The sequence below is a fragment of the Acipenser ruthenus genome, chromosome 58 (assembly GCF_902713425.1).
Source record: "Acipenser ruthenus chromosome 58, fAciRut3.2 maternal haplotype, whole genome shotgun sequence".
NCBI classification, from domain to species: Eukaryota; Metazoa; Chordata; class Actinopteri; order Acipenseriformes; family Acipenseridae; genus Acipenser; species Acipenser ruthenus.
In genome coordinates, this window is record NC_081246.1 from 3,153,129 (window position 1) to 3,180,887 (window position 27,759).

At 39.0% G+C, this 27,759-nt stretch overlaps 4 protein-coding genes across 11 annotated transcripts in view; 3 read left to right on the forward strand and 1 right to left on the reverse strand.

The window, feature by feature from the left end:
• Positions 1–7,326, forward strand: part of LOC117407738 (zinc finger protein 501-like) — a 34,412-nt gene extending 27,086 nt beyond the window's left edge. For 3 of the 8 annotated variants that reach the window (XM_059018064.1, XM_059018067.1, XM_059018060.1), the window contains one exon: positions 2,863–5,301. In XM_059018064.1, coding sequence (XP_058874047.1) covers positions 2,863–3,899 — 1,037 coding nt within the window. In that variant the 3' untranslated portion in view covers positions 3,900–5,301. Of the gene's footprint in view, positions 1–2,862 lie in introns of all 8 variants that reach the window. The other 5 variants (XM_059018063.1, XM_059018066.1, XM_059018062.1 and 2 more) reach the window with 2 other exon arrangements.
• The window catches only part of LOC131724953 (oocyte zinc finger protein XlCOF26-like), a 275,201-nt gene that overhangs the window by 91,815 nt on the left and 155,627 nt on the right, over positions 1–27,759 (forward strand). The window lies entirely within an intron of this gene.
• The window catches only part of LOC117971128 (zinc finger protein 397-like), a 186,936-nt gene that overhangs the window by 71,134 nt on the left and 88,043 nt on the right, over positions 1–27,759 (forward strand). The gene's annotated exons all lie outside the window — the stretch shown is intronic.
• On the reverse strand, positions 15,540–25,346 carry LOC117971135 (zinc finger protein 892-like). The gene is made up of 3 exons (XM_059018038.1): positions 24,548–25,346; positions 22,202–22,660; positions 15,540–17,067 (listed from the first exon to the last, which is right to left on the reverse strand). The coding sequence occupies exons 1-3, from the start codon at positions 24,882–24,884 to the stop codon at positions 16,439–16,441; spliced, it is 1,425 nt and encodes a 474-aa protein (XP_058874021.1). The 5' UTR covers positions 24,885–25,346; the 3' UTR covers positions 15,540–16,438.

A 27,759-nucleotide genomic window follows, 5' to 3' on the forward strand; every position in this document is an offset into this window, starting at 1 on the left:
GACTGTCCTCTACTGTCCTCAGGACATCGTGACAGATCAGCACTCTGCGTGTCTCCACAGGACACAGCCTGCTCCAGACTCTCTCTCTGTTTAAACCGCAGCTTTGGAGATTAAAATACCCAAGAAGTATGCTTTCACAATAGGGCTTGAATCGGTGGGTTATTTTCTGCTTCTCCACTAGTCTGGTTTACTTGGAAACCTTACCAGACCTTGCAGAATCATACCTGACCAAACACCAAATAACAAAATATCTCCTGACATTGTTTTGAATCAGACCATGGGCAATGAAATACATTTTCTATCAATCATTTTTCTTAAAAGATGAGAAGTTGGCAAAGGATACAGAAAGAATTACAGCACTCCCATAATGTAAACTCATTTTAGATACTAGATGTATTCTTTATTTAGTAAAATGTACAGTCACGGACCCACCAAAGATTGACAGGGTCTGTTAGGTTTTGGCATTTTCATAGTTAAATTTTTCAAATTTTGAATGATCTGCACATAAGAACATAAGAAAGTTTACAAACGAGAGGAGGCCATTCAGCCCATCTTGCTCGTTTGGTTGTTAGTAGCTTATTGATCCCAGAATCTCATCAAGCAGCTTCTTGAAGGATCCCAGGGTGTCAGCTTCAACAACATTACTGGGGAGTTGGTTCCAGACCCTCACAATTCTCGGTGTAAAAAAGTGCCTCCTATTTTCTGTTCTGAATGCCCCTTTATCTAATCTCCATTTATGACCCCTGGTCCAGATTACATTTTTAAAACATTTTTTTTTTTTCACTTTGGCTTGCCAGAAGGCTTGATTCCTGTTAGGAGTGTGTCTGTGCTGAACATGTTGATGCACCTCGCAGTTTTTTTAACTACAGTCAGCACTTTATCCATCCCCTCCTATCATCGTTTCCCCTGAGGGATAAATGAGTGACAGCTTTAGGATGCTGAACCACATAAAATATATATTACACCATTATACCAGAAATAATCACCAAACGCACCCACGCTTTTGTATAAAATGTCATTTCCAAACAAACATTCATCTTCTAATAATGTGTGACAAAGTTTGCCCAGGGTGCCAGGCAGGCATTATTTTAATCCTACCAAATAAATATGTATTGTAAGATAGCAGGGAGGGAGTTAAAATCCTCCCTGCACAAAACACGTGCATATGCCCCAGTGGCTAATTGTTTTATTGTTTATTATCCCCTGCACCCAGGGGTGATTGAAAATTAGAACCGGGTGCAGGGTATTTAAGACGTGCAGCCAGTCTGCATGAGGCGGCTGCTGAGTAGAAGGCAGATATAGTGTGCTCTGTCTTAGCCGTCAAGTACTGTGTTAAACCTGTGTGGTTTTTGTTTTATGTTTTTGTGACAGGTAAACGGCTTAGCCATCCTGCGAGTTAGTCAGGGACTTACCTGTGTAGTCAGCGCTCCAAAAACGGAGTTAGGCGTTTGTTTCTGTTTTGTTTTTGTTAATTAAAAATAGCGCGACCGCGCGAGAACATCCATTTCTGTGTCCTGGGTCGATTTTTAATTGAAAATTAGAACCGGGTGCAGGGTATTTAAGACGTGCAGCCAACGAACCCGAGAGTGGTACAGTCGTATTACAGTATCTACACAGGATAGATACAATTAGAAATATACAGAAGCAGCTTGTGCAACAATTAAGCAAATGAATATTTATTATTAAGTTAAACACAGTCAATTATTGGGGTGCCAGGTAGAGTCAGAATACACTGCACTACCAACTACTAAAATGTCTGACACACCTCACCAGGACTCAGATGTACCAAAGCCATCTAAACCAACGCCATCTAGAGTCAGCCAAGGTATGTGGGGACAAAGCAAACAGCAAATGGAAGCAGAGTGGTATACTGTCCAAAATATTTAATCTCAAAGGACTAGACAATTCAGTGGTTGATTTCCTCCCCCTTAATCAAATATCAAACAAGACCCAAAAAAGAAATCAAAGAAAACAGAAATACATAAAGTAGGTCTGGACTGCTAATTAGGGCAATTAACCAGTGGCAATTAAGCATTTAAGGCTTTAAGTAATGCAGTATAAATGCCCTGGTTATTCAGTGTAACCAATGTATACCATTTCATACAAAACTCGTACCTTTTGGTGGCCACCAATTCAAAATACAACATCCCATTGCCTATTGAAATCCCACCTTTATCAAAGTAATTCTGTGCAAGGTTTAGGGGAATAAACCCTTGACTATCCAATTAATCCTATGAGTTAAATAAGGATTGCAATAGGTAAAAGTAGCATTTAAGAAATGACAAAATGCAATGCAGAATGAACAATCGCAGTGAATACTGCCAAACTCCGTTATTATTTATTTACGTTACATTTAGTTTCTTTCTCCTCTCTCTCACTCCGTTCTCTCCTCTGAACAACCCACCCCGAGCATGGAGAGCTGCAGGCTTTTTAAACAGATGACCATTAATCACTTAATTAATTCGGGAGATGGCCACCTTCTACACAAGGTTTTTAATTGTGGATGGGGCTTCCCATCCACGCTGCCAAACCAAAAACACACGGCTCTTTGCTGTCACATTTAACAAAACGAAACAATGACAAAACACTGCAGGATGCACCTCGCTCGTCCTATATAATAAATACACAAATCATAAACCACAAATACAAAATAACACAAATGAGACACAGGGACGGAGGAGGAGACCCCGTTCTAAAAATAAACAATCATGTACAGGGCTCCTCGCCCCGTTTCAAATGCTAAAACTAAATTTGAAAGAGATTTGCTTTGTGGTCTGCAGGAGGCGGTCGGCATTAGTTTATGAGGAGTGTACCACAAAATGCATCATGTGAAAAAAAACAACTTTTGATTCTGTTTTTCAGGTACCAATATGAAGCTTCCTGAACTGAAGCCTGTCCCTGTTAAACCAGAAGTAATCAAGCTTGAGCCTTTATTAAATGAAGGAAAGGAATCTCTTGACATGTATGCTAATGGAGAAGAGGGGACTGAGCTGGGTTCCATTCAGAGGAAACATCACATCTCCCAGCAAGAGGCTATCCAAATACATCCTTCATCACAACATGAACCAAGGTCACCTTCACCCTGTGGGACAACAACATTAGAAAAAACACACCATCAAATTCACACAGAAGATAAACCATACCACTGTAATGTTTGTGAGAAGAGTTTCACTCAGGTAGGAACACTAAAACAACACCAGCAAATTCACACAGGAGAGAAACCACACCAGTGTTATGAATGTGGGAAGTGCTTTGCTGTATTGGGAAAACTTAAACAACACCAGCAAATTCACACAGGACAGAAACCACACCAGTGTAATGATTGTGGGAAGCAGTTTGCTGTATTGGGAAAACTTAAACACCACCAGCAAATTCACACAGGACGGAAACCACACCAATGTAGTGAGTGTGGAAAGAGCTTCACTGAAATAGGAAATCTTAAAAAACACCAGCGAACTCACACAGGAGAGAAACCACACCAGTGTACTGTATGTGGGAATAGCTTTACTGTATTAGGAAACCTTAAACAACACCAGCGAATTCACACAGGAGAGAAGCCACACCAGTGTAGCGAGTGTGGAAAGAGCTTCACTCAATTACAAAGTATTAAAAAACACCTCCGTATTCACACAGGAGAGAAACCACACCAGTGTAATGAATGTGGAAAGAGCTTCACCGAAATAGGGAATCTTAAAAAACACCAGCGAGTTCACACAGGAGAAAAACCACACCAGTGTAGTGAATGTGAGAAGAGCTTTGCTGAATTAGGAAACTTTAAAAAACACCAGCAAGTTCACACAGGAGAGAAACCTCACCACTGTATAAGTTGTGGGAAGAGCTTTACTCGGTTAGGAAGCCTTAAAAAACACCAGCGAATTCACACAGCGGTGAAACCATAACCATTGTGCTGAATGTAGGGAAAGGTTTGATTTGGTGGGACACCTTAAACCACCAGAAAACTCATGTAGGAGGCTGTGTGGTCCAGTGGTTAAAGAAAAGGGCTTGTATCCAGGAGGTCCCCGGTTCAAATCCCACCTCAGCCACTGACTCATTGTGTGACCCTGAGCAAGTCACTTAACCTCCTTGTGCTCCGTCTTTCGGGTGAGACGTAGTTGTAAGTGACTCTGCAGCTGATGCATAGTTCACACACCTCTCTGTAAGTCGCCGTGGATAAAGGCGTCTGCTAAATAAACAAATAATAATGTAGGACAGAAACCCTGTAACTGAAGAGATGAACTTGTTTGAATCAAGTGAAAACATTTAAATGTGATGAAAACAAACACATTTTTTGTCATACTATTCAATACTTAAGTATATTGGAAACTAGTAAAACACATATCAATAGTATTAGTCATTATACACGCAGTACCTTGAAAATGTTATTTAAACATGGTATGCTGGAATTCAGTATTGTTTAACTGCATTTAAAACATGTATCACACTGGCTTGAAAGACATTGAATTTCAAAGTTATTTTTATGATTTTATGATTGTATAACTAATTAATTTAGGTGGTAGAATATATACAAGAAAACAGTTGAGTAAATCCATATGAACTGAAGCTCTCCCAACTAGTATAGATTACAAAAAAAGCAACAATAGTCATAATATGTGTTGTACAAAAAGAAAAAAATGACTTGGAGGAGTTCATTGAAGTGAACATGTTTTTGTGAAACAGTACCAGGCCATAAAACTCACAAGAGCTGCTGCATTCCTGTAGGTTCATACACATTCGTGTCGCTGGCACTGAAACTGTGGAATTAGCTGCCACCATCTGCAGGAGGTACCACACATAAGACCAGCAAAAGAACAGGAGATATTTGACACATAAATTAAATATTACACTTCATGAAAAGTCATAAGACTGGATTCTGGAATGGAAATGGAAACACAGTCATTTTTATAGTAAATACCAGTGGTATACCCCTCCTACTAGCCAGCCTGTGTTTTTACTTCCTTTCCCATTGGAAAGGCTGTGCATTTGAGACCACATAGTTCTCATGAGAGTGTGCTAGCGACAGTACAGTAGGAGTCTCTGATAGTATCTGGCAGATACAAAGTGAACGCTATGAATGAAACACAATCGACAGCGATGGAAACGAGTTCAGCATCACCCTACAGAATAACTCATTGTGCTTCATAAAGTCGAATGAAACCAGCCGAACAATGTTACGTTAACATTATAAATTACATATCACTTTGTAGTTCTCTATAGTACTTAACGAAAAACTGACAAATTGAAAAAGGTGGCATTTCGAAATCTAACATGAAATACTACTGTCCTGCTTCTGTTTAGACTTTTGCAATATCATTTTGTAGTTTCTTTGATTACATAATGTTAAATAAAAGATCTAAATTATGTTCATACATAGTGTTGTTATTATTTTTAAATTGTCTCAATCCTAATATTATATGTTATTAGTATTTATTTCGTAGTAGATACCCTTATCTAGGGCAACTTACAATTGTTATAAGATACCACATTATTTTTACACACAATTACCCATTTATACAGTTAGGTTTTTACTGGAGCAATCTAGGTAAAATACCTTGCTCAAGGGTACAGCAGCAGTGTCCCCCACCTGGGATTGAACCCACGACCCTCCAGTCAAGAGTCCAGAGCCCTAACCACTACTCCACACTGCTGTGATGCAAAACTTTTGGCCATAGGTGTACAACAGTATTAGCAGCTAAAATCAAGTGAAATTCCAGTAGTGTGCATTTTGCAGGTGTCAAACTTTCCCTTCTCTATGGCTAATAAAACAGTCACGAGTAAGTTTATTTGGAAATACACAATTAAGATCCAATTTCCATACCTTCCATACTGTTTGGGTTTTGAGTACTGGTGCTATCGTGGTTTGTGCAGAGCTTATTAGTCTGTTGATGTACTGGTGACTAAAAAGTGTTAAATTGTGCGATCCAAGTCAGCCTTACAACACGTAAAATGTTTCTGCAGATCACATTATTAATATCACTGTTCTGTTGTGATGATGCAAACTGCATTGCTCGTACTGCGCTCACCTGTGACTCAAGGCTGCTGAGTACCTGCCACTTCTCCCACTGTTCACCTGTTATAACCGCACCGCGTGCAAAATGAAGTTTTTATTTTTCATTTGAATTCACTTGAAAGAGAAAGCACAGAGATTTATTTTTTCTTGTGTTTCAAGCTGGTTTGCAACAAGTGGTTTTGTTTTTGCGGTGGTGAAACACGATGTTCGGGTCTGCTAACACAGACATACAAGAATGCATGCAGATCTCAGATGTTATTTTTATAATGGGAGCTATTACGCCTCTATAAATGGTCTAGCTATGTGTTTTCGGGTATGGAGTCATAAATGCTATTTATATATTCTGAAATGCAATTAACTGTACTGCACATTCACATTTAGTAGCAACATATTGATCATTTCCTCAGTGAAACAACAATACAGTTTACAAGAAACTGTGAATAAACATGTAGATGTTATAAAACTATATTAATAAGAGTTATAACTTGATGAGCACAACTCAAGTGACACCAGCAGCCTTTGAGGCGGGGGTTATTGTCCAACAACTATCTAGGAGAAGATATTTGATTACACCCAAATATGGGGGTATACAATTATCAAATGAATAGATTGTCTTTGTTCTGTGACCTAAAAATTCAAGGAACCATCTGTCCAGATCCATGCTGCTGAATATATATATATATATTCTTATATATTCATGCTGCTGAATATAACATTCAACCCCCCTTCTTCGTCTAAAAATAGTTTTGGTCCAGGATTGACCATAACTGACCTACAGTAGCCGGTCTGTTCTGTGTTTTCAGACTAGTTAAACGTGACGAAACTACTTATTAAAAACAAATGTACATCCTGCAAAAATTGCACCACTAGCATGTGTGTGTCCTGAAGCGTCGTTAGTAACTGAAGAGTTGAAACAGTTGCTCTGATTTGGTGTAGGAATGTTATTACTAGGCATTGTGGGAATGCTAATGCAGTTACTGAACATGTTACCAATCACAAGGACTATGATTTCCCATTGTTTTGTTTGTTGAAATCTAAAATTATGTTTGACCACCCTACTACAATCCTTTCAAGACAATCATGATTATCATGATAATTGTTAGTCAATAATCAATAGTTAAAAATAAATCAAGATGGTGAGCACACCTTTAACCCCTTTACAGCCCAGCGTTTCTGTCAGACGTCACCCCACAGCCAAGCATTTTATGACCGATTTTACCACAGTCTTGTGTTGCTATAAAAAAGTTATTTGGAGACAGTAGAGTGAAAAATGATTTTTTATTTCCAGACCCTTGCTAGAACACACTACCACATTTTCAACCTAACAAAACATTTTTTTTGGCAAGTTCATTATTATTATTATTATTATTATTATTATTATTATTATTATTATTATTATTATTATTATTATTATTATTATTTTATTATTATTATTTTTATTATTATTATTAGTCACACTTTATTTTAAGGTCATTTTTTGTTTTGTTTATTAACTGTTAACAAACAGCTAATAAACATGTTAATGTACATTATTTTTTGTTAACTGTTAGTTAATAATATATAATATGCCAGCTAAAACTACAAACACCAGAGCCCTATGGATGACCAATCAAACACCAGAGCCCTATGGATGACCAATCAAACACCAGAGCCCTATGGATGACCAATCAAACACCAGAGCCCTATGGATGACCAATCATACACCAGAGCCCTATAGATGATCAATACCCAGTCGATCATACGATCAATGTTTGTTAACAGTTAATAAACAAAAAAACGGACCTCAAAATAAAGTGTATTATTATTATTATTATTATATTGTTTTCTAACTTTAGGAGGTATTTTTTCAACAAGTCCACTTTTTAAAAATAAATAATGTTATCTTATGTACCCTGGGATAAACTAAAGGGATTTTATTCATAATTTATCACTATTTATTAAACCTATATTTGTACTCAACATAAACAAATTCTCCACATGGTAAAATAGTAAACAACTACAATGAAAAAGTCAACAGGTTGCATAACAATACAAACATTCATTAATTCCATATAAAAGGAGTTTATATATACTGAGCATCAAAAGAAAATTATCACTTATATTTGGATAAAATTCACTAGATGTGATTGAAAAATGACAAACTCTGTTTTAGAGCAGGTGCAGTGACTTTTTATTGTGTTGATTAACAACTGAAATCATGAAGATGCTGCAAAATGATCTGTCGATCTTGGGCAGGTGTTGTGACTCTTGGTCTCCCAGTTCATGGCCATTTCATTGACAGAGTGTGTCTGGTTATACTGTCTCGCCAGGTTTGAAATTGCTGGCTGTGAGCACCCAAGACGGTGAGCCACAGCACGCTGCCCTAGTCCAGCCTCCAACATGCTGATCGCACGAAGGCGTTGCTCTCTTGACAGACGTGGCATATTGGTTTTTTTTTCTGTGATTTTCTTTATTGCTTTTATTCAAGCTTGCAATTCAACAGCTGAAATCGCTCCATATCCAGTGTCCAATCAACTGTCTCACTAATTAGGTGATTAAGCGCATCTGCTTCAGTCACAGTCACTCAAGCGTGTCGTGGTCAAGGATGAATGATCGAGGGATTAAAAAGAAACGAAAAAACATGTTGTCAATGTCTATCATTTATATACCTTATTTTTTTCGAAAATAAATGTGTTATAATAGTAATAAGTTTCTTTTGATGCTCGGTATATAAAAAAATAATGTAATAGGTTGGTTTTCTTCAAAACAATAAACCAGTCTTCCTCGGGTAATCTTCAATCAAAAGAAGATTACACGCAGATTACTGCCTACTGGGAGAGGGACAACACCTAGAGGCAGTGGAACTCTCCCTTCACCAATGAACAGAGTTGGCCCCACTTCACTGGAGGCCCGCCAGTAGGCTGTCTGAGACGCAGTGCCAAAAGCACAGTTCGCCACTCCTATCAGAAGTTTGTGGGTTAGATCCAGCTTTAGCTGGCTTGGTTATGGACTGTACCTTATGAAACATGAGTAAACAAGGATCATCTGCCCTAGGCCACAACTGCTCTTTGAGTCATGGAAAAACAGTTTCTTATCATGATTTTCAGACATGGAGGCACTTGGAGCTGGGTGCAAATTTACATAGCTAAGGATAGACCAGCACTAAGCAGTAGATTTAAAAAAAAACCTTACATTAAACACAGGAAAACAACACAATGTTCAGATACAGAGTTTCAATGATTTAAAGGGGCACATAAAACTATTATAATTTATATAAAACCTTACACCTTACTATAGTGGAAAAATAAGCTGACAAATGGTTTTGATTCAAAAACACTTTGTATGAAAGAAAGGTATACCTCCATGTGACAGAGAGAGAATGAATCCTAGTCAACAATCTCCCTCCCGACCTGTGAGGGCGCTGTGTGACAGGAACAGAGTGCCCCGGAATGGATGGTTTGACAGATCATTCCAGGTTCAGTTGAAAGTCGGCCATCCAGAAAGGGGGCGGAGCCACAAAACCAGAAGTCATCACCGTAATGCGGTAGGTGATGTGTCAGTCACGGATTGGAGGATACATGATTGGACTCGTCACCGAAGGAGGCGTGACTAAAGGTATGTCAGGGGATGTGGCCAAGCAATCTGTTTCTTTGTTATGGTTACGGACGTACCTGTAAAAGGAGTACAGATAAGATAACTGTGAGTGTTGTATTTTGTTTGTGTTTATAACTGTTTATTTGTATTATTATTGTTTATTATTGTTTCGGGACTGAAACCCAGTATTATTTCGCTGTGCAGACAACACATTGCTGTGTAACTTGCCAGCACTATTACTGAACGGTGCAAAACTGGGAAAAAAAAGAACTGTTTGCACCGTGAACTCGGTCTGTGTGTTATTGCTGGAGCACTGCATCACCTCCTTTCCACCTACAGTCTATTGAATCAGGATTTTCAAAATGATGTGCAATATTTCTATTTTGTCTGCCAACCATAGCTTAAGTGACACTCTTTAATGTCGTGGCCACAGCACTGTTTGATCACTATGGCCTTGGATTAAGTCCATCAAATGATATCGAAAGTCATTAATTAACTGCAAACATTTCAAATACAAGGTGAATGGTTATGTTTGTATTAATTGGAGTGACTGCATTTTTGGGCACTCCTTTGGTTGGTTATTTTTGCAGGAGGTGAGTATTATATTTCAGTTTGATTTCCAAATACAATTTTGGCTGCTCATGTTATAGTTATTCCTCTACATAAAATGTTTCATTATTTTTCAAGAGATAGGTGTTATCCAACCATTCTTTTGGTGGCTGGCATTGACCCCCCTCATACGTTCCTTCATACTGTTCTGACCTTAAAAAAAATTGGGAGCATCATTATTGGACTATAGCCCTACCTCTAACTGAGGGGTCTCTTTGGTACACATACCCTGGTTATTAGGCGCTCTCCTACGTTAATTTCAGTTTCTTTAATTGTTGCATATTTGCGGTCATTTTCAGCTTCTATCAATTTTTGTTGAACACCAGCTTTGATTTTGAGCTGTGCTAATATGTTCTGCACCTGTGTCAAGTACTCAATTTGGTTTTGTTTTATTTGAGCGCCTACCAGGTCAATTGGATTAGGATCTAATGGTAGCCTCATTATTCTTCCTGTCATAATTTCATGTGGGCTGATCCTTGTTGATCTGGAGGGTGTGGCCCATATTTTGGCCAAATTATTGGAATGGTTTGAGGCCAATTATTTCCTTTTTGTAGCATTATTTTTGTCATGCTTTCTTTGACTGTCCGGATCATGCGTTCAACCACCCCTGAGCTCGACGGATGGTGGGAGACATGCCATTTTTGTTTTATGTCTAGCATTTTGCACAATGCTTTAAACTCTTTTCCGGTAAAGTGTGGTCCCTGGTCAGAATTGATCTCCAGGGGCGTCCCCCATATGGGTATCCATTTTTCCCATAGGATACATGCCACCGTCAGTGCAGTGTTGTTTCTGGTTGGAAGGATTGGTCCAGTATCATAAGACCTTATTGTAATCCCCCTTGGCCATGTTAAAGGTCCAATGAAGTCAATTTATAACCTTTCCAAATGGCCACAAGGGGGTGCTGGTCTAGACAGACGGACTTTGCCTGGGCGGCCAGAGTTAACTTGAGCACAAATCAAACACAGCTTACATACATTCACCACATTAGTATGCACGTTAGGCCACCAAAAGTGGTTTTGCAGCAGAGTCAAAGTAGCATTAACCCTCCGTGATAGTATTCATGATACTAGTGACTTAATGAATGAAAGATTGACTTCAATGACTGAAAGTTCCGTGTGTGTCTGTGCCAAGTCCCATATTGTCTGGATCAGTGTATGGTGTTTGATGCGCTCACCTGATGATATCACAAACCTCCGTCAGGCCCATTCTGCAATATAATCATGTACTGTGCTGAATACGTGACGACTATGCATATGGGGCCCGTTGTGTTCTGTAGGACGACTATGAGGGCTGTGAGTTCAGCAACTTGTTCCGATTGATCCCTAGGGAGCTGGAATGCGTGGCATTCATTAGTGTCTGGCTGGTAAGCCACAAAGCCTGTTTTGAAATGCCCATCCAGCCAATACCTGGAACCATCACTGTACAAGGGGACCTGGCTCAGTTCCTGTTGGTCAGACACGATATCTGGTTCATCAGGCTGGTATGTGCATTCATGTGGCTCTCCATCAGTGAGGAGCATGTCTGCAATCATGAGTTTATCATCCTTAACTGTGTCCATATTGCGGTGCAGGAGGCCCGCTATCCAGCAGACCAATCGTTGGGCAGATACACCTCTGATCTGCCCGTCCAGTAGGAGTTTAATGGGTGTGTGTGTGTTGTGTGTAAAATAACTTTATTAAACCCTACAAAGGGTTCAGTTGTAAGAATGGCCCAATGCACACACAACAGCTGCTTAAGGCATCAATCATACCCTCTCTCAAATGGACTTTGTTTCCATGAGTAGTATGCAACCGGCCTCAGCCTTGAGCCATGCATCTGTAGTAGAAATGCATTGAGGAGCAGCAGCGTCTCTAATTCAAAAACACTTTACATAAAAGAAAGGTGTATCTCCAATACAATCATATAAGCATGAGTTACAAACTGAATTTGGACCAGGCCTCAGTACAGCTCAGTGCATATGTTTGTATCAGAAAACACAGATATCCATAGAGTCAGTTCAAAAAGGGAGGAAAAAGACTTACAAACTTGACAAGATTTGATATTTAGAACGTCGTAAGCAACTGGTGACTCCCCTCCCGTTTGTCTTACTTCTGTCCAATGATAAGGGTTTCCACTCTATCATTGCACATTCCCTCTGCGGGGGAAAGAGGGAAAGGGGGTGTGCTCTGTCCATGATGTGTTGTGTGCCACGTTGTACATAGCAGGAAGCACCCATCTTGTCTTTCAGTTCCCCTCCTCCATCTCACACTGTCTATGCTAGTCTCCTGCCTTTTGGCGTTTAGCTCAGACACCCATCTGTGACTTTGAGTCATGTTAGACCATGCAAAACTGCATGTAGCTGGTTTTGCCAATGGGAAATGAAAGAACTCGAAACTTACACAATACTGTATAGAAACTTAATATAAAAGCATATTAAAGCAACTTACTATAAAATTAATTAATACCTTATGCAGAAAGCCATTACTACACTACTTCCCAATCATTTAGCAAGCATATTTACATAGTTATTATAATACAGTTATTACATATATATATAATTCCTTACTTTCTACATTTGATTATTACAGTATATGTCTGTCCACACTACAGATTCATATTAGATTAAAATATTAATCATTGATCTGATAGCGCCTCCTCATACTTACTGTACATTACATTAGGTCTGTGTTTGACACGTTTATGTCTGTATAATAAATGATCGCACTAACAATGAAAAACACACAGTATGAAACAAATACAGTTACTGTTATTTTCACAGATTATATCAAATGTATGGAAAGAATGAATATATACAGTAAAATACAGAGATTACTATACATGGGATGTTACATCTTATATATACATATACTTCTAAATAAACACATTTTTAAGTTTTGCATATCACAAAATGAATTACTTACATGTAGCATATGTTTTCATTTTCAAAAGGACAATGAAACATATAATAAAGTTTTGTTGGGCTGATCTGAGACTGGATGTGTGAGAGTGCCAGCTACAACACCAATGAAATCCACTCTCTTCAAAGTGAACAGCAAGACAACCAAGCTGTGTAAGTACAGTACCCACCACTTACACCGTCCAGGGTTACTGCGGGCAGCGTTTATATCGAACTGTGGCAGGGCAGGGCCCTGCCTGTAAATAATATTGTTTTGTGGTGATTTGGTGGTGGTTGGCAGGATGGGGTTAATTTCCAAGCCCTGCCAAAATACATGTGAGAATGTGGCTGGAGCTAATTGAATCATTGATGATAATTAGGCTCCAGCCAGATGGTATAAAAAAGGGGAAAAAATCCTTTGTTTGGTGGAGGAGTTTTTGGTAAGGGTTTGTGGTGTTATTATTTTGTTAGCGGTGAAGGTGAAGGTGAAGGTGAAGGTGAAGGTGAAGGTTGTGGTTGTGGTTGTGGTTGTGGTTGTGGTTGTGGTTGTGTTTTTTCTATTTTGTTTAAACCTTTTGTTTTGGTCCTTGAGCTGGTTATTTTGTTCCTGTTTATTGTGTTTGTTACTTGTTTTGTTAAACCTTTTTATTTAGCTTTGTGAGCAGTGTTTTTGTTTGTTCAACTTTTTGATCTATTTGTTGTTTATTAAACGGTGCAGCAGCGCTTAAACTACAGCTTCCTTGCCTCTGAGTCTCCTTCACAGCCGATTCCATCTGGGCCCGCAACGCTACTCTGTCACACGGACAAATAGCGTTTTCCATTTGCCATTCCCTTTGATTTCAATAGCAAAGTCATCGTTTACACCATGATAAACACGCCGTATATTTTGGGCAAACTCAGCTGTTTGGATCTCGTTATGTACCATTCACATTCATGTTATAAAACTAAAACGTACAAACAAATAATAAACACACTTAAAACAAACAAGATCACTGAGTCAATAAAAATGTGCCTTATAAATATCATATGGGATATACTGAAATTGAAGAAGGGAACTATGAAAAAGACCTAGGAGATTATGTTGACTCAGAAATGTCTTCATCCAGACAATGTGGGGAAACTATAAAAAGGGCCAACAAGATGCTCGGATATATTTTGAGAAGTGTTGAATTTAAATCAAGGGAAGTAATGTTAAAACTTTACAATGCATTAGTAAGACCTCACCTAGAATATTGTGTTCAGTTCTGGTCACCTCGTTACAAAAAGGATATTGCTGCTCTAGAAAGAGTGCAAAGAAGAGCGACCAGAATTATCCCGGGTTTAAAAGGCATGTCGTATGCAGACAGGCTAAAAGAATTGAATCTGTTCAGTCTTGAACAAAGAAGAATATGCGGCGATCTGATTCAAACATTCAAAATCCTAAAAGGTATAGACAATGTCGACCCAGGGGACCTGAAAAAAGAAACAAGGACCAGGGGTCACAAATGGAGAGTAGATAAAGGGGCATTCAGAACAGAAAATAGGAGGGACTTTTTTTACACAGAGAATTGAGAACTCCCCAGTAATGTTGTTGAAGCTGACACCCTGGGATCCTTCAAGAAGCTGCTTGATGAGATTCTCGGATCAATAAGCTACTAACAACCAAACGAGCAATATGGGCTGAATGGCCTCCTCTTGTTTGTAAACTTTCTTATGTTCTTCTGATGTTCTTAAGATACAGGTGTCTTAAAAAATAACGAATATTCTGTGAATACCTATAGATTTGAAATGTAGAATACTAAAGATTTTATTTCACATTCACTTCAGAAGTGAACACATTCCATTTGCAATAACACTCCAAGCACAACTTGTAACGATCACTCTGCACAACTGAGAAGCAGTTGCACTGTCCTCCCTAAGGAGATACTACTGGCCCTATTCCTATAGCTAAATAAGTCAGCAAGAGTGACAGACAGCAAAAGCAGGGACGTCAGAGGTGTCAATTTCACGAACAATCGGTTTATTATTGTGAACAATAATGTCAACAAATGAAAAAATGAACAACTGAATTAAATGAATAATGATAAGACAGGAATTCAAATAATTGCAGGTAACAGGTAAGAATAAAGCTGGTACAGATAAGTATGTAGGGACAAACAGAAGGCTAAACAGTATCACCAAGTAGAAATGAATGTAGTGTCTGGAGGGTCTCCAATAAACCCACACTCTCAAACACAACACACACAGATAAAGACCAAGGATAAATAAATAGATACAGATGAAAAACAGTGACTTGTGGAAACAATTACATTTAACAGTCTCTATGGCAATGGTGGGAAAATGACAGGTAGGCCCAACAAGTCCAGTAATAGCAGGGTAATTGAAATCCATACAAAGTAACAAAATAACAAAAAATACAGGAAACAAAGTATCAAATTAAAGTAGAAAAATCCAAACAAAAAAGAAATGATCTCACCCACAAATAAGGCAGTCCAGCAAAGTGTCCCGAAATGATGGGGATTGTAGAATGGTGAAAACATTGAGTACGTTGAAATTGTTGAGACTGTCCAGTAGTGTTGAGTTGAATGGTGAACAGTTGTTTGGAAAAAATCAGGAGGATCAGGAAAAAATGGAGGCTGTCACACATAAAACAACAAACACTAAACAGACCTAGAAAAACAGCTAAACTTAAACAAGTAACAGTGAAAACAAAAAGAGCAGTTTAGACAAAGTGCAGCAACAAAAGAAAATGAATGGATGCACTGGAATTATCTAAGGATGGTAATGGATTCACTGAAATTTAAGTAAAGAAAATGCTGTAGTTTAATGGATTCCTCTGAGAAAGGGAGTCTCCCTCAGGCCTGATTAGCCAGCTTTAATACAAGTGCTGGCTACTAAGGAGCTCTGAGATTGGAGGGGTGGAAATCTGAATGAGCCAATGGGGAGAGGATGAACAGAGGGTGGTTGCAAGGAACTATGGGAAATGAAGTTTTAACCTGGCCAGGCTACTGACCCTAATTAAAGGGACAGGTGGGTGAGACTTACACCCACATTATGTAGCATGGGAATTGCTACAAACTCACTGAAACCCCTTGACTAAGCTCACTGTCCATACCATACAGAATCCTGAGCCAATCACAGCCCGCTACCTTTGCACTGGTTTATCCAAGCACGCTTGTATCCTTGGTTTTCAGCACAGTGCGTACCTGGGAAATGCAGTTTCCTTTCTGAAATTCACATAATGACATCACTCAATTATTTAGAGCCAGAGCGGCGACTTCAATGATATTTTTAATTGCCAACACGTTCGTTTAGGATTTCTGCCACGCTGCCACTACGGGAATCAAACACAGCCGATGGAAGCTGCAGAGAAGTTAACCTCTTCCCACATTTAGTTAGCTTGTTTCTGCTGTGTGATTTCGCTGGTGCTTTTTAAAGCTCTTTAAATACTTGAAACACCTCACACATTCAGTACAGTGATATGGTTTATCTCCCAAGTGAATTTGCTGGTGTTTTTTGAGGTGTCCTAACTGAATAAATCTTTTCCCACATTCAATACAGTGGTAGGGCTTCTCTCCTTTGTGAACTCGGTTGTGTTTTTTAAGATTTCCCAAGTCACTGAAAGTCTTCTCACATTCAGTACAGTGGTATGGTTTCTCCCCTTTGTGAATGTGCTGGTGTTTTTTAAGATTTCCTATTACTGCAAAACTTTTCTCACATTCATTGCAGTAGTACGGTTTCTCTCCTGTGTGAGTTCGCTGGTGTTTTTTAAGACATTGCAATTTCGTGAAGCTCTGACTACATTCATTACATTTGTAACGTTTCTCTCCTGTGTGAACTTGTTTGTGTATTTTAAGATTTCCGAATTGAGTGAAGCTCCTCCCACATTCATTGCAGTGGTATAGTTTCTTGCTTTTGTGAATTTGCTGGTGGTGTTTAATGTAGACAGGTTCCAGTTCAGTAGCCTCCTCTTTTTTGTGGACAGGTTCCACGCCCCACCTCTGCTTCAGTTTTACTCCAGCACCTGAAAAACAGAATATAAAAGAAATGAAGCCTTTATATAGTATAGCAGATAAACTCTTACATTACAAACAACTGTTTTCACAGAGATCTGCAGAATAACATTTGGTAGAAATTCTTCAGAATTGTTATGAGTGTACAAGCAAAGTATGTCTTTTCTGACACGAGTATGTTTGCAGCACATTAATAATGTACTGTTTCTATGAACACAGTCCTACTGTAGTATAATTGCATACTTAATGAAACATAACAACATCTTTTAAATCTACTCTTTCTTTATTTGTATTACATTTAGTAGCACATTTGTTTTTCATATTACCGACAGCCCAAATTTCACACCCTGAATTTGTGGAAAATATAAAACATCAAATAAATATGCATTTACAAAGATGCAACCTGTTACACATATGGTTGGCAGTTTGCAGCCGTCTTCGATCACACAGAACATTACAATTATGTACTGCTTCTCATTTCCAGTTGCGATTACTCACACCTGTTTTTCTCCCAATTTGTGAACTGTGGTATTGCTTGACTAATCAAAAAATACAGAGGTCTGATCAGCATTTCGATCTGTTCAAGCTGGTCCTGTTAGTTAGAAACGCTGACATTGTAGAAGCTCTTTGAATTCCTCAGGAAGCTCATGACGCTTCTTTGAAACTGGCTGCCTGTATGTCATGGATGATTCGAGATCAGACTGTAACGTTTTGGTTCATCTTTCCTTGGCAGTAGGTCAAGTTGCTGCTTGTGTATTCGGGCAGTGACGGCTTTGTTCAACTTTTTTCGGCAGTCAGTCACGTTGCTGTTTGTGTACTTGGGTAGTCTTTTGTTGGCGATTCTAAAACACGCACCACTACTGTATACGCAGGCTATTTTTGAGTAACAAAAAATGGTTAAAAAGTGTGACAAATTCAAAGGAATACAGTAGCTACATTAATTACATTGTTTGTCATGTTAAAACGGAACTACAATATTAATACTGCAGATATTTTAAGATTAGATTTATAAACAACAGGGTTAGAAATTAAACGCTCGCCCGTTCGCCCAAGGTGAATTAAAACTTATGAGGACTAAATGTCTGTCTCAGTATTCCTGTGGGCGAGTGGTTAAAAAAATGTACAAATATACTCTCATGTTCACAGGCTTCTAACAGTGTGTAGCAGTGGTGAACAAACATTCATAATGCTTAAAAAACTCAGAACTGAACCCTCCCTTCATCTCCCTTGCCATGCCGAATTCTGCATTATGTGAATGCGTCAGCATTTCATTGAATTTTGTCTGTGTAATTACTTACCCTACTCATTATTCATAGCCGTGGTTTAACTGTGAACTTTCAGTATAAACCAAATGTACTTTTTAGACATCAAAACAGTATAAAAAAACTATAAAAACTGCCATTTCCTCACATTCCGTTTCATTTTTCAATTATTTTTGAAAAAGCCCAATTGCTTGAACACAACACAATTATTTGGTTGGTCGATCTTTAATCAGTTTAAAATATGACAGTATTTAAAACTATATAGCTTTAAGGGATGGTTGCTTAACTATGTCTTATCACTAACAGATTTAGTGTAAAATATTAGAACAACAATTTCGTATGGTCCGTTTCAAAGAAACGAAAGTGAGGAAATGGCAATTCACTTGAGCTAATTTGTGTTTTGACAGTTTTATGCTGCTTTAATGTCTAAAAAGTAGATTTCATTTATAATACTGAAAGTTTACATTTAAACCACAGTGATTAATAAAGTGAACAGCGTATTGTATCTTTGAAGTAAGTGTAATTTGACAAACATGGTTTTATCTCGGGCTGCAACCCCCCACCGCAAAAGAACAAAAGAATGATGAATCGCTAACACAAGGACTATGACAGAGAAAAAAGGAGCACACTTTTAAGTAACTTGACTTGTACAATTTGACTGGCTGTGCCTTCAAAAAATAAGATGTAAGAACATAAGAAAGTTTCCAAACAAGAGGAGGCCATTCAGCCCATCTTGCTCATTTGGTTGTTAGTAGCTTATTGATCCCAGAATCTCATCAAGCAGCTTCTTGAAGGATCCCAGGGTGTCAGCTTCAACAACATTACTGGGGAGTTGGTTCCAGACCCTCACAATTCTCTGTGCAAAAAAGTGCCTCCTATTTTCTGTTCCGATTGCCCCTTTATCTAATCTCCATTTGTGAGTCAAAAAAGTCCCCTGGGTCGACATTGTCTATACCTTTTAGGATTTTGAATGTTTGAATCAGATCACAGCATAGTCTTCTTTGTTCAAGACTGAATAGATTCAATTATTTTAGCCTGTCTGCATATGACATGCCTTTTAAACCCGGGATAATTCTGGTTGCTCTTCTTTGCACTCTTTCTAGAGCAGCAATATCCTTTTTGTAACGAGGTGACCAGAACTGAACACAATATTCAAGGTGAGGTCTTACTAATGCATTGTAAAGTTTTAACATTACTTCCCTTGATTTAAATTCAACACTTCTCACAATATATCCAAGCATCTTGTTGGCCTTTTTTATAGCTTCCTTGCAAGGTTCTGCACGGTTTGTGTCCAGCATGACAAAAGCCAGAGTGGCACACTTGTGAGCTGAGCCAGCCAAGCCGGAATGCCTTTCCGGGACTTCATTCAATTGGCAGAACCAAGACTTAAGAATGAACCTAAGAACATTTACCGATCTGTTATGAAAATGCTTATACAGCGCCTGGCCTTACCAATCACAAGGACTATGGTTTCCCAGTGTGACGTCCGTATGGCCAGTCTTCAGGGAAAATCTGTCATGTGCTTAGTGATGTTATTGATGATGTCAGGTGTGACGGGAAATATACACATAAGGGTGTAGACTTAAGGTTGCGTGGCTACCTTAACTTGCAATTTCCAAACCTTTTGGACTTTTGCAACGAAACCTTAACGTTACTTAAAGTCTTTGCCATTGAATTTCCATTGTTTTGCAGAAGGCATCCTGGAAAATCAAACAACCACATCTGCCACATAATGCAGTGGTGAAAACACAACTTGAGACACTAAATATCTCAGAAGAAAGAGACACACACCAAGTGTGTAAAGTTAAAAAAAACTGATTTATTGATGCCAAATCAAATGTGAAAAATGTTAATTCCTGCCCCTGAGGTTGGAGAAGTGGGGACAAATTTGAACAGTAGTGCTGAGGGCAGTGATTCTTCATGTTGTGTGGCTTTGTCGACTCTCTCTAGAAAGATCATGTAAGAATCCTGCAGGATTTTAGGGAGTCTGATGCGTTGTGTGCATTGTGTATCATTACATTGAAACCACGGGTTTCCATTTGTGGAACACAATTACCACAGCTGAAAATGTTTTTAATTTGCTATACTTTTTGAGATACAGGTGTATAAAAAAGCACCTTAATCATTTCTAAAAAAAAAATAATAATAAATGAAAAAAACAGCTGTTTTTTTCACCACTCTCTCTCAAAAAGTATTCAACCAAATGCTTCCCTGAGCCTGCCAATCCAACCACACATAAAACATTTCATGCATATTAGTGGGGTTTTTACCCCCATCTCCCCCTCCCCTATGAGCTGGTTGTAAAATCGACTTTAAACAGTACCTTCATTCAAACCTTAACTATATAATATATAATAATCGAATACACAATTAGGATGCCGATTGCACCACTAATAATTACCTTGTTTTCCCCCAGCATTCACGGTGATAGTTCTGTCTTGGTGTATGCTTATCACTGCATTTTAAATGTGTCAGTGTTTGTGCTTTGCTGTTAAGAGTGGCTTCCGCAGGAATCATTTAATATGTTGCCTTGTTTTATTTTATTTTTTGGTGGTGGAGAAATAATTTTCGCTGCTTCATCCACAATATTATCGCCTTCTAAAGCGCTTATTTTTCCGTTCTGTAATTATCCAAGTTATCTGTATATTTCCTCAAGTCTATTTCGCATGCTGGAAAAAAAAAAAATCTCACAGCAAAAGTAAAGGCTCTGCGCACTGAAAGACGGTCTGTCTTGTCTATCTCACTGAGCTTGGTGACGTATCCCTGTCCCACAGTCCTAATGCAGTCATGACACATTTTGAAACCTGAAGAAACATTATTTTGGGGTCTCTAGATGCTGTAGCACTGGTTGTTCCGGCGCCTCTGTGCAACTTACAAGCACCTTTCCCCCCAGCTGTGCACATGTTTCTTCTGTCAAAGTGAGAGGGCATGGCTTCCCTTTGCAATACCAATTATAACAGACCAACTAAGTTACTAAAGACTCAGCTTATGCTTTCTAAACAGCTTCAGCTTCTCCAGAAGCAGGTGGAGGCTGTGCTGGGGTATCTGGGGGAGTGGCCTTCATAGTGATGTATTTCTGTTGGGAAGTGATTTCTGTTGTGTTGATTTGTATTTGTCTTTTGTGATTTGTATCTGTGCTTTGCACTTCAGGGCCCCCGTAATTATTGCTTAAAGAGACCCTGAGAATAAACGTTTATTGTGCATTGCAATCACTCGAGTGAAATAATGTCTTGTAATTTGCCCAAACATCAATTTTTTTTAACAAAACTTGCAGGAAGTATTGTAATGTCCCTCGGATCATAGCATAACATGTTTTTATATAAAGAATACATAATAAAAAAATAATTAAAAACCAAAAAAAAAATTGTGTTAAAAAAAAGCTAAACATTTGTATGGTTTGTAATGTTCCCCGGAGTGTTCTGAAAAAAAGGACACCAATTCCAAGATACTACTGTAAATATATATATCATTTCTTTATTTAGCAGATGCCTTTATCCAAGGTGACTTACAGAGACTAGGTTGTGTGAACAATGCATCAGCTGCAGAGTCACTTACAACTACGTCTCACCCGAAAGACGGAGCACAAGGAAGTTAAGGGACTTGCTCAGGGTCACACAATGAGTCAGGGGCTGAGGTGGGATTTAAACTGGGGACCTCCTGGTTACAAGCCCTTTTCTTTAACCACTGGACCTCCTTATATATATATAGTGAATATATATATATATATATATATATATATATATATATAGTATAGCATTCCACTGAAAAAGCTTGGTCCTTATAGGGTTAATACGTTGTAAAAGACAGACATTGCTGGCACAAACACTAAAGGAAACCACTGCATCCCCCATGTTACTGCATTGCTGTACTCAGCTTTACTCACATGCTGTGCTGCTCGTGGACGGCATCGCTCCTTCCTCCTTTCCATCTGCAGCTCTTTCCTGAGGGGGGTGATGTTTCCTCTGAATGGACCCCAGCACAGTGCCCTCTTCTCCAACACTAGAACCAGTGTCTTCAGAGACAGACTGATTGGGTTTCATGCAGACCAATTCAGATGGACAATAATCACAAGGGCTAGATTCCATCTTAACTATATTCTCCTCCAGCATATTGACTTTATTTTCTTTACTAACTTCCTCTGTGATGTGATCACACTCCAGCTCTATGGCCTCCTCTTTAATGTGGACAGGTTCAAGTTCAAGGATCTCTATACTTTCAACAATTGTTAACCCTGTAATCTCTATTATACTTCCACACCACTCCTGATCAAAGATGTCCTCTTGTCCAGCTTCTATCACTGGCCCCTCCTCTGCTTCATTGAAAGCGCGTCTCTCTTCAATATCTGCGTGAAACACATTTCACATTTTAACTCTTCCCTTACTACAAAGACTTTTCAGAATTCAACTGATACATAAACAGGGTGACTCCAAGCTGACCTCCTTCTGGAGAGGTCGGTGCTCAGCCCACTCAGTTTTATGAAATAAGAAATCACATATAGATCCCCTAGAAAGGCTTACACACATCCAGATTTACACACAGACAGAAGTCTGTCCTAACGATTACCAGAAAATTAATAATTTGACCTGTGAGCTGTGGTCAAACATTGGTAATTCTTGAAGTGTTGGTGGGGATGCCTGGCAGACGGGGGTCAATTATAATCCCAGCAGAATTGTTTGCTGAAACTGTAATTACAGTGACAATGATATTTTGTTCCATGACAATTATCTTCACACTGAAATGTAACAAACATGTTGTGGTCTCGTTTGTACACTCTGCTTGTAAATGAAAAATGAAGGATTGGCCAATAATAATAATAATAATAATAATAATAATAATAATAATAAATGAGTTATTTAGAAGACACTCTTATTCAAAGCGACTTACAGGGACTAGGGGGTGAACTATGCATCAACAACTGCTGCTGCAGTCACTTATGATAGAACCTTGGCTGTACGTCTTATCCGAAGGACAGAGCACAAGGAGGTTAAGGGACTTGCTCAAGGTCACACAGTGAGTCAGTGGCTGAGGTAGGATTTGAACCAGGGACCTCCTGGTATCAAGCCCCTTTCTTGAACCACTGGACCACCAAGCCTCCTCATTTTTTATTTTAGTAAATCAATTATACAATTAACATGTTTCTCAGTTGTGATTGAGAAACATGAATGGTTTAACAGGGATCAATTGCATTCTTAAAGGAGATCTAAGGTTTTATATAAATGATTTATGTGCCTCTTAAATCATTGAAACTCTGGATCTGAACATTGTGTGGTTTTCCTGTAAGGTTTTTTTTAAAATCTACTGCTTAGCGCTGGTCCATCCTTAGCTATGTAAATTTGCACCCAGCTCCAAGTGCCTCCATGTCTGAAAATCATGATAAGAAACTGTTTTTCCATGACTCAAAGAGCAGTTGTGGCCTAGGGCTGATGATCCTTGTTTACGCATGTTTCATAAGGTACAGTCCATAATCAAGCCAGCTAAAGCTGGATCTAACCCACAAACCTCTGCTAGGAGTGGCGAACTGTGCTTTTGGCACCGTGTCTCAGAGAGCCTGCTGGCAAGCCACCAGTGAAGTGGAGCCAACTCTGTTCATTAGTGAAGGGAGAGTTCCACTGCCTCTAGGTGTTGTCCCTCTCCCAGTAGGCAGTAATTTGCTGAGTATATTAATATTTGAAAAATGTATTTTCGTTGCTCAATCGAGACCTGTAGGTTTTTACCTGCATCTTTGTTCAAGATTTAATCTGCTGAGAGCTGTAACTACGCTTACAGTATTGCTGTGATTGCGTCCTGTGCTGTCTTTGGATTTGCTTTGTTCCGGAATAAAACAATTTTGATTACCTGAAGACTGACTTCTTATTTTTTATGAAAACATATTACAGAGAGTATAAAAATCAGGATAAAACACAGCAATCTGAAACACTATATTATCTTATTTTTGTTTTGTCCAAACAAATTGCACCACTAAAATGTAGTGAAAATACAAGAATAATGATGGTATGACAAATAATTGAACTGTAATTGAACAATTACACGGTACAATTACAACTCAATCAATTACACGGTGTAATTACAACTCAGTTACAATGATGCAGGCGTGCCAAGGTTCATTTACAGGTCTGTGTTCGGGGTCTATATTTGATACACTGTGATAAAGGTATCTGCAAAGTAGACAGAGCAAATGTTTTAATTAAGGTCTGCAGATTGTTTTTTAAATCCAATAATTAAACCTTACCTTTAACTCTGATGAATAATCTCTGGTTCTCATTCCTCTGAAAGTCTTGTTGATTGGAGTCGGGGTTCATGTTTCTGAGAGGTTGTTTAATGTCTGCATCTGCAGCGTTCATGCATTCCCGCACCGCTTTCAACTCGCTCTCTGATATTTCCAATCTCAGCTTCAGACTTTCATTCTCTTTCTCCTTTCCAGCCATTTCCATTTGGAATTCAGTGAATTTGCCGCCGACAACTTTTGTGATTTCGCACAAGACGGTGTCTACAGCCGCTTTCACTGCGTGCTCGATGGTAGAGGCGAGCTCGTCTTGAAAGAACGACACGGAGACACTGACGTCCATCTTCACTGACTGTTAGCTTGAGACTCGAGTAGCGGAATCCTCTTCTGAGTTACAAACACCTGCTTTGTTTTCACTTTTTCTGTAAAATTTCCATTCATATATAATCAGCACTCCTGTTGTGACAAAGAAACAACACACACAATGTTATTTTCCAAGGAGTAACTTTCCTCTTTCAGTATTCTGCATCATTTATCGCGCGTTTGGTTTCTCAAGTTGACAAGTTCAACTTCTCTGTAGCTACAGTTGACACGCTCCACACTGTTTGAGGTTTTAAATTAAACAGAACAGCGACTTTGTCTCAGAACTCCACACAGGTAATAAACGAAAACAACAAGAACGTAAAATTACTCGAACACTGTTTAACCCAAATCAAATAGTTTAGACAACAGCTGATACAATACTGTAAAATCAGCAGCATAAATAAACAACATTTCCTGGTTAAAACTGTCGCGTATTGGCTGCAGAAACACTGAGCAGGGTTATGAAACTGGATACCAGAGTTCGCCATGTTGGCTCCAACTGCCCTATGTTTACTACGCAAGCTTAACTGATGGATCCGTAATGGCGTCGGTTTCGACCTTGCTCGGTAATGCGCGCTCTCTCTTGGTTTAGTTTGTTCACAGGCTGCTGGTTCGTGTCATTGCGAGACTGTATAATTGGGTGCGTACTTAAAGAGCTGGGCTATTTCTGTGTTTTCACTGAACTGCTTTAGTTAAAGAAGCGGTTTTATAGATGAAACGCAAGAGCTGAAATACATTAGGTCTATACAACATGTGCAATGCAAGTATTTGCATTGATGCCCCTGCTGGAAAGAAAGATACATCAACTGCCTTACCCCGACTGCAGAGAGAGAGAGAGAGAGAATAAGAAAATAATACAAATAATAAGAAAATACTTAATAGTGTAAAACATGTTACTGATTTGTGTTCAATGTTTCTGACATTATATTTTATTCTAGATAATAATTATAAATAGCTTAAATTATAAATATGAGATCGCTTACAATTAGCTCCTGGAATATTCAGGGTTTGTGTTCGTCAGTGTTTGGGCTGAAGAGCACAGACCCTGAATTCATCAGAAATATAAATAACATAGATATAATTATTCTCCACGAGACGTGGTGCCGTGCTGATGTGTCCACTCACTGTCCCTCAGGCTACAGGGAGATTATAGTGCCCTCCCTGAAACACTCACACGTAAAACGTGGCAGAGACTCAGGGGGGATCATTGTGTGGTACAGAGAGGAGCTCACCGACTCTATTAGACCAATAAGAACAGGAGAGACCCACCTGTGGCTAAAAATGAGTAGTAGCATTGTCACCTGCCAAACAGATATCTACCTGTGTGCAGCCTACATCCCCCCATCGGACTCCCCTTATTACAAGGAAGACACCTTCCATGATCTCCAGACAGAGATCTGCCACTTCCAGGCCCAGGGAAGTGTGCTGCTCTGCGGTGACTTTAATGCCAGAACAGGCACTCTGCCTGACTTCATGAACTCACAGGGGAACAGCCACATATTCGGACAATCCCCTCTATACCACACGCACATGACTACAAACAGGAATAGCCATGACAGTGTGGTAAATAAAAATGGGAGACAATTATTGAATCTCTGTCAAGGCCTAGGCCTATATATCATGAATGGCAGGATCAGAGGGGACTCTTTAGGTAGGTTTACATACAGCTCAGCTCTTGGTAACAGTGTGGTGGACTATGCCATCACTGACCTGGACCCCTCCTTTATTAATGCATTCACTGTCAGACCACAAACCCCCCTGTCAGATCACAGTCAAATCACTGTGTTCATAAAAAGAACAGAGCAGATCAACAACACACAGACACAGCCCTGTAAGCTGTACAATCTAAACCATTCCTACAGATGGGCTCCAAACAGCACAGAAATATACAAAGAAGCAATTGGCACCAATGAAATAGAAACCCTAATACACACATTTCAAAACACACAGTATCAACACACAAAAACAGGAGTAACTCTGGCTGTAAAAGATTTGAATAACATATTTAGAAAAGCAGCAGAAAAATCTAAATTAAAAATAGTAAATCGGAAAAACAACCAAAAGAATAAATTCAAAGAAAAGTGGTTTGATGAAGAATGTAAAACTAGAAGGGAAAAACTAAGACAGCTATCCAATCAAAAACATAAAGATCCAGACAGCCCAGATTTACGCCTCAGATACTGTGAGGCACTGAATCAATACAAACAAACTCTAAGAAATAAAAAACAAGACCATATTAATAAACAACTCAGCGAAATTGAGGAGTCAATAAACCAAAATCATTTTTGGGAAACCTGGAACAACCTAAATTCAACAAAAAAAGAAGAATTGGCCATCCAAAATGGAAACATTTTGAAAAAACATTTTGAAAACCTTTACAAAGAAATACAAAACAAAGAACAAAAAACTCAAAATGCCATTTGTGAAAAACTAAAAAATTTAGAATCCTGTATTAAGGACAATCAGAACCCCCTCGACACCCCAATCACGGTGGAGGAGCTGAGTGATAAACTCAAGGCCCTCAAATCAAAAAAAGCAAGTGGACCTGACAGCATCAACGCTGAGATGCTCAAACACAGCAGCCCCAAGCTGCAGGAGGCCCTGCTCAAACTCCTCAATCTTGTACTGAGAGCTGGGTATTTCCCTGAGACCTGGAACCAAGGGCTTATAACACCCATATATAAAAGTGGAGACAAATTCGACCCCAATAACTACCGGGGCATCTGTGTGAGCAGTAATCTGGGGAAGGTGTTCTGCAGTATCATTAACGCCCGGATACTGGCCTTCCTTACCGAACACAGTGTCCTGAGTAAGAGTCAGATTGGATTTCTACCAAAACACCGCACTTCTGATCA